This window comes from Embiotoca jacksoni, unplaced genomic scaffold (genome assembly GCF_022577435.1).
Source record: "Embiotoca jacksoni isolate LCO1_2020_lvr unplaced genomic scaffold, fEmbJac1.0.p SCAF_35, whole genome shotgun sequence".
In the NCBI taxonomy this organism is placed as follows: domain Eukaryota; kingdom Metazoa; phylum Chordata; class Actinopteri; family Embiotocidae; genus Embiotoca; species Embiotoca jacksoni.
Genome location: NW_027185387.1, coordinates 3,236,097 through 3,249,682, shown reverse-complemented (window position 1 = coordinate 3,249,682; position 13,586 = coordinate 3,236,097). Strand labels below are relative to the sequence as shown.

Sequence of the window (13,586 nt, the reverse complement as noted above, 5' to 3'; positions counted from 1 at the left end):
ATTTTTGAGTGCAATTAAGCTTCTTCAATCAGACACAAATTTGATGCATTTCATGTTTTAATGTGCTTTCTTTGTTTTGATGTTTTTTTTATTTTATTTTATCTGCCGCTGTGTGTTCTATATGTTAACAATGGTGTTTTCATTTGGTTGTCTTACTTTTAACTTTTATTGTTTGATTCCCTTGCTGTATGTTCTGGTCTTTGGAATTGTAAGGTGTATTGGGACCACAATTTGAAATCACGCAGGTGCTAAATTTACACCCTAAATGTTGGTTGTTGTCCGAGACTGTTCTGGTCTTGGAGAGAAACGTGGAAGAGGTGCAGATGCTCAGCTGGGCGTGTCTCTCCAGCGGCTGCTGGACTGGAAATCGTGGCTCCTGACTCATGCCCTTATTATTGCTCACTAGAGAGTTGTAATTTGCTACAGTATCAAAGTATCAAGCTCACCAAGCCAAATAGTTTTCAGCTTCTCTCTCTCTGCTGTATGATGTGCTGACACTTGAACTGAAAAATGATTCAATAAAAAAGTGTGTTGCGTTTGAAATTCCCCATCAATGTCCTGGGAGGAAATTTTAGGATTTGGGCGCATGATAAAATCTGAGGACTATGACTTTGGATTGTCTAAATAAATTATTATCAAACCATTTTTTTATTTTTTTATCGGATTTGACACTTTTCCTGCACCGACTGAGATGTTTGGGTGGAGTGAAACTTCTGGGGAATAACCCATTTTTTATTGATTATATATGCCCTGATGAGTCATCAGAAATGTGAACACTTTGATAGGCGCAATGTGACGATACAGAAAAGATGTCTCGTTTCCTAAATGAAAAACATTAATTATTTCTAATACTGAAATTTAGATGTTTTATTTATTTATTTATTTATTTATTTTTTCTTGTTACTGGTTTATTCCAGTTTGTGTGGTTAATGTCATTAACCGGTTTGCTTGTGTTCCCCGGGCAGGAACCAGTGAAGTCGAGGGCACCACAGCTGCATTTAGAGTACCGGTTCTACAAAACACTGGGAACCACAGGTAAGGTCACAGATGTGTTTGCTGCTCTGTGTGGTGTTTATATGTGACTGTGGAAAAATGATTTGACTGTTTTGGAAGATCAGCCCAACAGATTGCATCATTTCCACAACAAGTGATTACTCTACTCGGGTTACATCGTGATATTAAGCCGGGTCAGTCCTTTATTTTAATCTCCGGGACTTCGCGTACACGAGTGCATGAGTGCCCGCATGCACAGAAAGTGTGTTGAGCAGTGACCTTGCTAAAAAGGAGGTTTATCGGGAGTTCAATTCAATATGAGAGCAGTTAACGTAAAGCTCCATATAAACCCACAAAACTGATGCAGTTGACCGTTTTCCCGGTTCACTGAAAAGTAGGTCTGCCTCCTCCGAGTCATAGAATTGAGTCAGTCGGATGAACCCCAACTTGACTGTTTCTCTGTCGACTCCACCCCCCTTTGATTTGCACCACTGACTACATGATATGAATTAAGTATTGTCCACATCATACCTGGAAAATGAACACAGAGCAGCTTTTTTCATTGTCTACTTTTTTTTTTTTAAACGTATGGTTAGCTAGGTCCACCCCGTTCTGTCGATGAGGAGGATTTTCATATTGTGTTCATGTTAGCATCAGAAACGATACACGATACTTTTAGAAATGAAATCCATGAGGGGGGGGGGGGGGACCTTGAACCAGGCGACATAAAAGCACATCTTATGGTCTCACCATGCTCGTCTAATGGCCAGTTCAAATTGTTCTAATAATCTGTTTTCAGTGTGTCACCAGCTCACTGTTGTTCTGCATTGCTTTAGTCTGGGTGTGTTGAAACATGATTGTGGGTGCATAGTGCATAACTAAGCGGCTCTTCAAATATAGACATGTAATTGCCTCGATGAATACTTCTTTATTTTAAACCTGCATAATTGTTTGGTCAGTCGGGGCAGTGGGAACCAGCTGTGAGCACAGCACTAATATATCGCCTTTTTAAGCTGACATGGTAAATTTGTTCGCAAAACAGTCGGTTATTTACAAGTCCGGCAGACACACAGATACATCAGCATTCATTCAGAGTGGTGCTTCTGGTCACCTCACAAATGTAAGTTTTTCGTCTTGTGTTTTTGATCCCCAACTCCAGAAGAACTTAAGCTTGTAAATGCTCAACTGTGTTAACCAGTTAGTCACTAAATTAGACTCCCTTTTAACTAAAAAAAAAGAAGTTCAAGGAACTATTGAACCAAAATAATTAGCCTCAGGAACTAAACTAGTACATATAATTAAAGGTCCTTTTGCCAAGTCACTTCAACCCAAATATGCCAGTGTATCCTGAAATCCATTAAATTCTATCATTTTATCATTATTTTAAAAAAAAATATTTTCTTTTCTTCTTTTTTTTTTAATTTGTTTTTCTTTTTTTTATAACCTTTGTTCACACATAATAGCCAATTGCAACAGTTTCCCCCCCAACATTTTCTGGTTAATAGTGCTGAATAGTGATGTCAGCGCTAATTTTTCCACATCCTTTTTTTCTACAGTCTTGCCCTTTAAACTTTACTATTCGCTATTCCTAATGAAAGACAATGCAATAATTGTTGCTTCTCGTCTTCTCCTCACTTATCTCGGTTCCCCTGACAATTTCTCAGTTTGTAATAAAAGATTAGTCAGGGTCTGCTGACGCATCGCTGTTACAGCAACTACTGACAAGAATCTTGTGAGGATGACCACGACGGAGAATTGAATTAAGGGCAACTTTTTTTTTTTTTTTTTTTTTCCAAGTCTTGTTAGTAGAGGAAATGGGTGTGAATGGTAGAAACAATGGAACAATAGAAAAATCTTTTTTTAATAGTTATCCACTGCTGTTCTGGTAGTATGGGTGAGATCAAAAATGGGTACATATTCCTGGTAATCACATGAAAGAATCTAAACTGGAGTCGATCTTGATATCAAAATTCATGTCGGTTGTGTCTTTACAAGACAGCGATGTCACAGTGTTTAGGTATGACTTCAGTCACAGTGTGACATGGAAAATAAAAGCCTTTTTTTTTTGTAGTGTCTGATCCTTGGTGTGCTTTTTGGAGTTCTACATGCATATATGATAACCCAACTGGGAGTATAATGGCTATTGTTTTGCAAAGGCAAGGGCTGGAAAAGGCCAACTGTGCGGAAACTCATTAAATATTTAGAGAGTGGGTCTGCCTCTCTTAGTACTAACCTGCCTCTGTCCTCTCCTCCAGATGGGATAACGTGACCTCATTTCTTCTTGGCTGTGTGCTGTGCCACATTCCTCTCAGCCAATGTGGTTGTCACGGTGTCTGTGCGACAGGGTCTTTATGAATTAATGTGGTTTGACTCAGATGCTCAGTCAGGTGTTGTTATCTGATGCATAACCAACTGTCACTGGATATTAATGAGGATGATTCAATTAAGAATTGAGCGTCTCCTTCCAATTACTGCGCGAAAATATTTGTCGGTACAACAAGAGTTGCATTGCTGCTTTGGTTCAACAAGATAGTGAGAGTATGACGTAGTGTTGTTCCAAGGACAAGAGGGTTGTTGAAGAGAAAGAGGGTTTGTTCAAGGGTGAGTGGAAACTGTTGGGCTGTTCAAGGTATCGGCAGGCAGACCTCGTCATGAAACGAGACACCATCTCTGGTACCATTGCATTGCGAAGGAGAAAACCTTTCCATTAGTGACACAGCTCAATAGATCTTATAGACATGTAAAGGAAAGGCCAGAGGACTTCTCCTGTATGTCTCCTCACACTAATGTGAAATCATGAATCATTGTTGAAGGGTGAACTTCTGTTATTACACTGTTTGGTATGAGTGAAAAAACAAGGGATTAAAGAAACCAGGTTTTAATAGAGTTTCAGAGATTAAAGAGTCCTTTTGTTCTAGACATGTTCGTTAAAGGGACAGCGCTGTTTTTCTGCATAAAAGGATGCTTTATAATGTTTGTTTCAACACCAGAGTCACTATATAATTACTAATCTTGATTTGTCATTTTAAAGTTTTAAAAAAACTAACCTCCCAGCTGGCTTGGCTCCGCCCCATATGTTGCTCACAGCTTCAGTCTTTACGTTGATTATAATCTGGAAACCCTGAAGTTTCGCTCGGCCACTCTCGCCAACAAAGTGTGCGATGACGTTGAAGTTGAGCGTTTGTTTCTAAATGTATTTCTGACAATGGCAGCGTGTTTGAGCTACATGATGCTACATGATGCTACATGAAACTGTGACGCGCACAGTTGTAGCAATGCTAGCAAACATTGAGAAATTGAAGAACAACACCTACATTTAAAAAATTTTTTAAACTGCTTCAGTAGTTTCAAAATTAACCTGAGTGCCTCAAATAGATTTATTTCATCCTAATAGGGTGCACTGAATGCAGTGTGACCACACCCATATATTCACGCAGTGAAATTGGGTCTTTGTCAAATGGTGGGTGGCAGCAATTGTTCCATCTGTTATCAAAATTCAAAAGAATAAGTATTTAATTTCAAAGTAATTTTTGTAAAAAATATAAATTAATAGCTGGTTCTAAATTTTTTTTTATTTTTTTGTACTTTTAGAATGTAAATGACTTGAACAAAATTGCTCAGTAGTTGAGTGAAGAATCCAAAAAAAAATGAGCAGATTGACAGTCTTTTGCACAGGTGTAGGGAAAGCAGCCATGGAATTAAAGAAAGCCATCAAATTTGTCAGTCGGAAATTGAAAGTGGCCAGCTTGATGTTGATTTGGGGGACGAGCTGTGCCACCAATCACAAGCTGGAGCGGTCTTGCAGGCAGCCAATCAAAAGTGGATCAGCAGAGTGCGCAAAACATCACGTCAGGCAGGAGTTGGCTGTAGAGCCACTGCTGAACCAACAAGAACTGTTCCTCCTTATTTTACATTTCCACTTCCATTGCACAGTGTTTGCAGTAAAGCTTACTGCCTATAAATTCATAATGCAAAAATCCATCTGTCGTCCTGTTGTGGGGGGGGGGACTGGAGTCTGGACTGACGCACACACACACACACACATGTTGTTGGAGAAACACACTCACACCTACAGTCAATTTAGAGTCACGAATTCATCTAACCTACATGTCTTTGGACTGTGGGAGGAAACCTACGCAGGCACGAGGAGAACATGCAACCTTCACACAGAAAAGGCACCACGCAGTGATCCGGACTTAATTTCTGTGATAGACGATAGTTTCCTCCATTATTTGAAAAAAAAAAAAAAAAAAAAAAACACTCCTGATGTTGCAGACATGTATTAAGAAATCTTTCTGCAACGATTTTTGTGTTGAGCACAGCCCTGGTGTGGGAGGGAGGAGGGTCTATAATTACAGCATAAAATAGGTCCACAATATAAATCAGATATAACTTTGAGGGGAGGGAAAAAACACTTCTTATTGTTTAAGAGCAAATGGGAAACAGGAAAGGTCAAACCTCCAAGTTGGAGAAAACACCTGAACACCCAACATTGGAGGTTTTTGAGACTTCAGAGAAGTAGGTTGGACGTCACTTGACATGGCAGCGATGATGGAAGAAATGTAGGCTACTTGCTTTGAAAATAGCCGGACGGTTAGTCAAAGCCTACGTAGTTTTCTAGGTGTGTGAACTGTTAAGAAACGGCAGTACTTCAAAACATTATAGAAATGTAGTATGCAAATAATATTGACCCCCTGAGCTCCATTTCCTCTCCGTGTTGGTTTACATGGATACCGACGGCGCTATTTGACACTTTTCTGTTTTCTGACAGCAGAAACGGAGCACGTTTTGTGGAGGCTGGCACGTTGCCTATTTGTGTACGCTCCCAGCTCGATAGTCACACGTTTCAAAAATATAAACTTCACCACTTCCCAGCTTCCTAAATGCACAATTAGTCCTAGTGATTGATAAATTGATAGAACAACTACTACTAGCTGGACACGATACAACGTCAAAGCTCAGGAGTGGTCTCGTCACATGATTTCAGCTTACAAGGGGAATTGGACGGGTTCCTATCAGTCGGGTCTAGAACCAGCCATACTCATTCATCACACACTCATCACATTCATCTCGCTCCATTTTTGTTATAGCAGGCTGCAGCCAGCATCTCAATTAGATTACAGTAATGCATGGGAAAATGTATTCAAGCCATTTCGTCCCGTGTCTGACAGAAGTGATACATCTGTGAAAGTCTACGCGAAACCTTTTTGTAGTGCCGACCTCTGAGGTTTGTCTGTGCCACATGCATTTCCCTCACTCGCATGAAATGTCTTGCAGACCAAGTCGGTACTACACCCCGGCATTGCTCAAATTATGCTGAAGAAAATTGGATGAGAGAATTCAAAAGTGGTACCTACAAAATTGGTAGCTTCCATCAAAGTTTGAATGAGAGTATACTTTGCAGTGCGGGACGCAGCAATTCAGTCTCTCCTGATGACTACTTAGCTGTAGACGTTGGCGGTTCTGCCGTCCCCTGCTGTTCCTTTTGCTAGTGAAAAAGCTTAGCCAACCTTGTTCTCAGCCGAACAACTGTTTATGCACTTATTTACAGCACATCTCCAATCTGACACATTTGTAGGCCTCCCACAGGCTCCCGCGGCTTCAAGGCACTCATTCCTATGGTACAATTAGCAACCCACAGAACTCCATAATGGTGTCCAGAAGCACAGGAGGGAGCACACCATGACTCCTACATGACCATATGCTAGCTGACAGCATTCATGCCACCTTTTCATGCTGCAGTGTATTTCCCATTACCCAGCTGGCAAGTCGAATGTATTCAGCAGCATATTCGGTATAAATATGTCAATGCACTACATCAGGATCAGTATCTTTATTTAGCTTTCTTATTATCAGTCTCTAGTTGAATTCCTCAAGCAGAATATTAGGTTGGGAGTCATTTCTTAGAGTCATTTCCTTCTTCATGCCACACAAAACATGAATGAACTGAGTCTACAACCAATATATAGTGTGGGCTGGTAGCCGGTCCAGTATTATGTTTGCTGCGGGGGAAATCTTTCCTGAAACTTGTACGTAGACGCAGACACAGGAAATACTTCAGCTCACACATTCATCACGTTAACTTTGTAAGTTGTGTCACAGTTACGTTAACAGTTTGAGTCGCGCCACCCAAATGACCAAAACAAATCGTCCTCAATTTTACAATTAAATCATCCACAACTTTCTACTGCCGGTACTGGCTCTGCTCTACTCTACTCAAAACCACTTGTCGCTATAGAAACTGCCGTGACGTCATCTGTAACGCAACCCACCCATTCGCTGAATCCTTTATTCAGCAACCAGAGACTTCCTCAATTGGCTCCGTCATGGTTTTGCAGGTTGTCATTAATCGAGTCGTCCTGGGAATTTGTTTTTAAATGAAAAAATATTCGGGCCACTTTAGTAGTTTGGCTAGCTTATATATACATTAATAACATACATGTATGCACATGCATATACGTAAAAAATAAACCACATACATAAGCAAATACACAACACAAAGGGAGCTTCTGTAAGTGCACCAATGTTGTCTCAATTTTTTATTTTTATTTTATTTTTTTTAATTTTTTTTTTTTATGTCAGAATCTGGAGATAGTCAGTATTACAGCCCTGGTTTTTGGATCGGGGACATGAAAAAGCAATCAAGACGTCCCTACTTTTTTTTTTTTTTTTTAAACTTCTTTGCAATTATATATTTCCAAGGACTGAGCACAGCTTAAGTGGTCTGATAAAGCAAGGTCTGTATGATTGAGTCTTTCTTTGAAGTTTCTAGAGAGGACCTTTTTTAATAGGACTCTGACTCGCAGTAAGCAGGGCAAACTTTGTATCGTGCTTCCCTGAAGGCAATTAACAGTTTGACCTGATTTCCTGTTCTTTGAAACTAAAGTTCAGGATGTGGTCAGGACGACAATAGAGAACACAAATGCCAGCAATTACAAATAATTAAAAATGAATGATAGTTGCATGTGTATAAAACTTGAAATCTTGCAACACGTAACAAATTTCAAACTGTGTATGCCCCATGATGAGGTTTTTGTTAATTAACAATGAATGTGAAAATAGTCTGTTTTTTTTTTTTTTTTCTTTTCTTTTATAATAACAAACTCCTGGAGGAAATTGAAAAAAAAAAAAAAAAAATTACACAGCCTGCCATCCCTTTATATTCCAATTTTAGGCATTGAGCTCTCTCACCTTTCTCCAAGTTAAACTGTTACAAGGAGGTTTAATTCCCAGATCACGAGCAGGAACGACAACCCGAACAGAGGAGTTTAAGGTGATTAGCCACAGTTGTAGTAGACTGACCACCAAAAACTAAACGCCACTGTGACGAGAAGTAAAAGACGACAGACGGACGGGATTTTGGAGCAATCAGAGTGACTGGAGCAGAAATGATATGATTCAGTTTTGATATGAGAGCGAGAGAAAAGATTAGTTTTCATCCTGCAGGAGGGGAGTGACAGAGTTGTATTTTCAGACGCCGTCTTGTAGTCTACTTTAGGGTTAATGTTTACCGAGCAGCTTTCTGTGCTGTTTGTCCTCGGTAACCTTCTGGTGCTCCTCCTCCTCCTATCTGTCCACTTGGCGGCCTCTCATGGTTCACCTTGGACCCAACTTAGAAATACCATTAGTCAAGGAAGACAGAAATAACAAACATATCTGCCACCCAAGCTATCTCGGTCTTTCCACCAGTTTGTAAAACTTTGATGAGCTTCCAAACACATAGTTAGACGATAAAGGTTTGGGATTAAATGGATAAATATGATTTTTTTTTTTTTTTTTTTTTTTTGTCTGTTCTAAGTCTTATTTCCTTTCTTTCTTGTGTTTCAGCTGAAGGTGTGCCCCAGGTGTTTTACTTTGGGCCCTGTGGGAAATACAACGCCATGGTTCTGGAGCTGCTCGGCCCGAGTCTAGAAGACCTCTTCGACCTTTGTGACCGGACATTTTCCCTGAAGACCGTCTTAATGATAGCGATTCAGCTGGTGGGTTTGGAGCCTTTTATGACACATGACGTTTCTTGAAAATATCTTCTATTCACTTGTTGTGATTGATGAAATGTTAATATTTAAGATTAGCGTGGATGAATTTCTTCAGCTTTTAGTTTATTTCGACCAAGAAGAAATTTGTCTTGTAACCAAGTAAAACATACAAAAGCTTTAGCACACTGATGAAGTACATAGAACATAAAATCTAGCTTTTCATAAAGCATCACAGTTCAATCCAGCTATCAAAAATGGTTAAAAAAAAAAACATGATCGCCAGGTAATCAGCACTCCGTATTACTGTAAACGCTCATGTAACTGTCAGTGAAAATGGTTCAAAAATATGGCTACTCGGCTTTGATAGATCGCACTGGGAATTCAACATATTTTATTCTTGTTTTATTTTACAGTTTTTAGCAGTAATGTTATTCTCTGTTACAACTTTATTTATGCAGTGCTGGGTGGTTGTAAGGCAACAGCGCTGCAACACTTCCTACTCAAGGAACTGCCTAAAGTTTTAATGTGAAATAGAAGGAGTGACTTGGACAAAAAGTTGTAGGATAGTGTACTGCCCTGTTTTTTTGTTGTTTTTTTTTTTGGGGGGGGGGGGGGGGGGGGTTCTGGAGCATTTAAACATACCACACTGTTTCTCAGTAGATGCAGTTTGCTCCGTTGACAAAAAAAAACAAAAAAAACATGTGGTGAAAAGCTATGGATATAGCTAACGGGTGAATGGGAGAGTTAAGATGTTGTTTTATTATCAAACTATTTTAAAGGTCAAAGAGGAATTTTCAGGCCCAAGATGGAGGACGGGTTATTTCCATTTGTAGCAAATGGCATAAACTGTTAGTAAAAATTAAGATGAGAAATTAGAAATTCATACCTGTCTAAAACAATGGCCTGGTTCTGTCTTTCGATGAGATAAATCAAGGCAACAAGCATTTTTTTATTATCTTAGTGCTTTTTTTTTTTTTTTTTCATCTGCCAGAAAGACTCACACAAAATTACTGATTTTGAATAAATTGTCCCTTTATAGCCATTTTCATTGTTTTTTGTGAATGAAGTAATCTATCGTTTGTTGGGCTGCATGTACCCAAAGTGCTGCCTGCAGACCGCAGGCACATCCAGCAGGTGGTTAGGTGGTTTACCAGTGCAGAGTCTCCTGTTACAGAGTCTGCAAATTAGCAATCTATATATATATTTGAGGCGCCTCAAATTTTCTAACATTTCATTTTGTCAGCACAAAATCTGCAGTGCTCTTGTAAATTTGTAAAGAATCCCGCAAAACGGCACAGCGTAAGCCGGGTGTTACGGAACGGAGATTTGCTTAAGACTGCATCTCAGGTCTTCTGCATTTATCATGTTGTGCTTCATTTAAATTTTTTGGCACAAATAAGGGATTGAACTGTTAGTGCTGCGAGCTTGTACCCCTGCTCCAGCTCCAGTAGCCCCAAGTAAAGGATCTTCCTGGTCACATCATTACGTTTTATCTTTAGCTGTGAGCACTTTGGTTAAAACTTCTCGTCTTTAAACAGATCATTCTTTTTGATCTTTGTCGGTCGTGCTCGTCATCTGAAGTCCCAGCAGGACGGTGTGGCATCTCGGTTGCTGGTTTGAAATCAGGCTTTTCCTGTCTGAAAGTAATGGGCCACTGTGATAAAACATCCCCCAGTCTGCAGTACACGGTTTCTATAGTCTCCAAGCTAAAACCACAGGAGACATGATACAACCACATTGTACTAACCGAGACTAGTAAGCTCATTTTATGGTGTAAAATAGGTGCAGTGGCCCTTTAATAGGTAATAACGCTGAAATCAATTTCTGAGGAAATACAGTATTACAATGGTTCTGAAAAGACGGACATATCGTAGCAGCAAACTTGTGCAGAAGAAATGTTCTTTTTCTTGACTCCCACTTTGCTGCTTTTGTGGCCGAGTCTGAGATTGTACATTTTGTTTATTTTTTTCTGAATCAACTACATGATTGGTTTCTCTTTGCTGACTCTTCCTCACCAGATTTCTCGAATGGAGTATGTGCACTCTAAAAATCTCATCTATAGAGATGTAAAGCCTGAAAATTTTCTCATTGGACGACAAGGGAATAAAAAGGAACACATCATCCACATCATCGACTTTGGCCTGGCCAAAGAATACATCGACCCCGAGACCAAAAAACACATTCCGTACCGGGAGCACAAGAGCCTGACTGGTACCGCCCGATATATGTCCATCAATACACACTTAGGCAAAGGTAGGAAAGACTTCATGGTTGGTTTTTGTATTAGGTCAGCTGTGTTATAAAATGTCTCTTCTTTTTTTTTTTTCTTCTTCTTTGAAGTTTTTCATTGAAATCTTGTCAAATCTGTTCATATAGAACAAAGCAGGCGAGATGACCTGGAGGCGTTAGGCCACATGTTCATGTACTTCCTTCGTGGGAGTCTACCGTGGCAAGGGCTAAAGGTAGGCCGAGTGCATGCACGTGTTATAAAAAAAATCTTGTTTTATCTTATATACTGAAGAAACACATTCATCACCAAAACAATAACATCTCAAAGGAACCTTAAAATCACAAAACAATAATTACATCAGTATCATTGTTTTATTTACATTAAATCATGAATATTTTCAGAGAGTGTTGAAAGTCAGTTTCGCATTAAAGTGAGAAAAATGTAAGCTATTAGGAATTGAATATTAGGAAAATAAAGCTACATTTAAACATCAGTGTAAAATGAAAATTTGCCAGTCGTCTCTGTTATCCAATAGAGTGTCCAGTCAGGGTTTAAGGTTCACTCTTAATCAGTCTAACACAAACTAATAACATAAATGCATAATTCTGATTAACTCTCATTAGACATCAGATGTGGTTCTTATTTCCTTCTGTTTTGGATCTCTGGCAGGCCGACACGTTGAAAGAGCGATACCAGAAGATTGGAGACACAAAACGAAACACTCCCATCGAGGTCCTCTGTGAGAACTTCCCAGGTATATAACATACTCATGATGTTCTATGAACCAGGCCGTAAAGCTTCCAAATATAGATATAGGTAGTGCCGTTTGTTTTGTTTTTTTAAGATTTTTCCAAATGAAATGCTCTGAAATGTCATCCCACCGTATAATTAGAATTAAATTCTCTACATGAAAGGTTATACCATCTTTTTTCATTTTGTTTTTAATTCAGAGGAAATGGCCACCTACTTGCGATATGTGAGACGGTTGGACTTCTTTGAAAAGCCCGACTACGAATATTTGAGGACTCTGTTCACTGAACTGTTTGAGAGGAAAGGATACACCTTTGACTACACTTACGACTGGGTTGGCAGGCAGATTGTAAGTAACACATGCAAACAAGTATGATTCAATTCATTGCCAACAGCAAAGCTCCTTGACTGCAGAGAGTTGAACTAATTGTTGTTGCCTTCAGCCCACACCGGTGGGGTCTGTGCACATAGACTCTGGAGCATCTGCTGTCACGAGAGAGAGCCATCCTCACAGAGACCGACCCTCACAGCACCCACCAATCAGAAATCAGGTACGCCAGGTTTTGTTTTGTCAGTGAGGAGATGTGAGCTTTTTGCCAGGCTTTTGTTCCAGTGACAGCAAAGGAAACGGTGCACTACAGCCTGAAGCTCAGTTTATTCAGTCAGGCTTCATTATTTCTGATATTGTACAGCATATGTAAGAGGGATAATTACCATGCAAAGTAATTTTAACATGCATGTTATTCTAATGCAGGCAAAACACTGTTTTTGAATTATCCCCATTTAGTTTTGAACAAATGGCTGTTTCAGTCTAGCTTTTTTTTTTTTTGTCTGGACTGTTGTCAAGTATTTCAGACCAGAATTTGTAATGAGTTCTGCTGATCGACAACAGCCCTCAGATAACTGAGATAATGCTTTATTATCATTCACATACTGTACTACATTGAAATGAGAAACACTAAGAGAATGTGAAGGAGGGATTATGTCTGAGATTTTTTTTATTAGGAAATGGTCTCAAGTTGGAAGTGCAAGTGTGTTTCATGGGATCACGGTTGCCTTTAAAGTAAGTTTCAGAACTATGGTGCAGATTCGCGTTATGTTTTTGCTCCATTTGAGGTTTGGGTGAATATAAATAATTAAACATTTCTGCCAATTGAAGAGTTTAGTAACTTTTTCAGTAAGTTCACTGCTGAATGTGATCTACGTTTTGCTCGTGCAAACACCCGCTTTGATTGCTAGTGTTAATTGCTGGTATGAAGACTAACTTCTCAAACAAATGGTTTGTTGTATCAGAAGCAAACAATTTGCAAAGGTTACTTTTCAGCATGTTGGGTTTAATTTATGCGTTAATGAAACGTAATGAGATTGAGGCCAAAGTCTGACATGTAAGAGCTTTTCCTCCGTTTGGCTTCAGGCTCATTAGTTTCTAGTTCAGTTCTCTGGCTGAAGCCTTGCTTTGATTTTGATTCACTCTTTTATTTTGTCACTTTTTTTTTTTTTTTTTTCTCCATTTCTCATGCTGCTTTGCACGGTACCTTGCCTCGCACACCCAAATACCCATCTTTCCTAACACAATTATTCCATCACCTCCCCCCCTCCCTCTCCCATCGCACCCCCCAATCCCACCTCCCCTCACA

General features: G+C 39.5%; 1 protein-coding gene across 7 annotated transcripts in view; it reads left to right on the top strand.

Annotated features, from left to right (window-relative positions):
- The window catches only part of csnk1g1 (casein kinase 1, gamma 1), a 33,903-nt gene that overhangs the window by 7,763 nt on the left and 12,554 nt on the right, over positions 1-13,586 (top strand). For all 7 annotated transcript variants that reach the window (XM_069165614.1, XM_069165613.1, XM_069165612.1 and 4 more), the window contains exons 4-10: positions 966-1,035; positions 8,821-8,972; positions 10,988-11,222; positions 11,346-11,431; positions 11,869-11,953; positions 12,150-12,298; positions 12,393-12,500. In XM_069165614.1, coding sequence (XP_069021715.1) covers positions 966-1,035; positions 8,821-8,972; positions 10,988-11,222; positions 11,346-11,431; positions 11,869-11,953; positions 12,150-12,298; positions 12,393-12,500 — 885 coding nt within the window. The remainder of the gene's footprint in view (positions 1-965; positions 1,036-8,820; positions 8,973-10,987; positions 11,223-11,345; positions 11,432-11,868; positions 11,954-12,149; positions 12,299-12,392; positions 12,501-13,586) is intronic.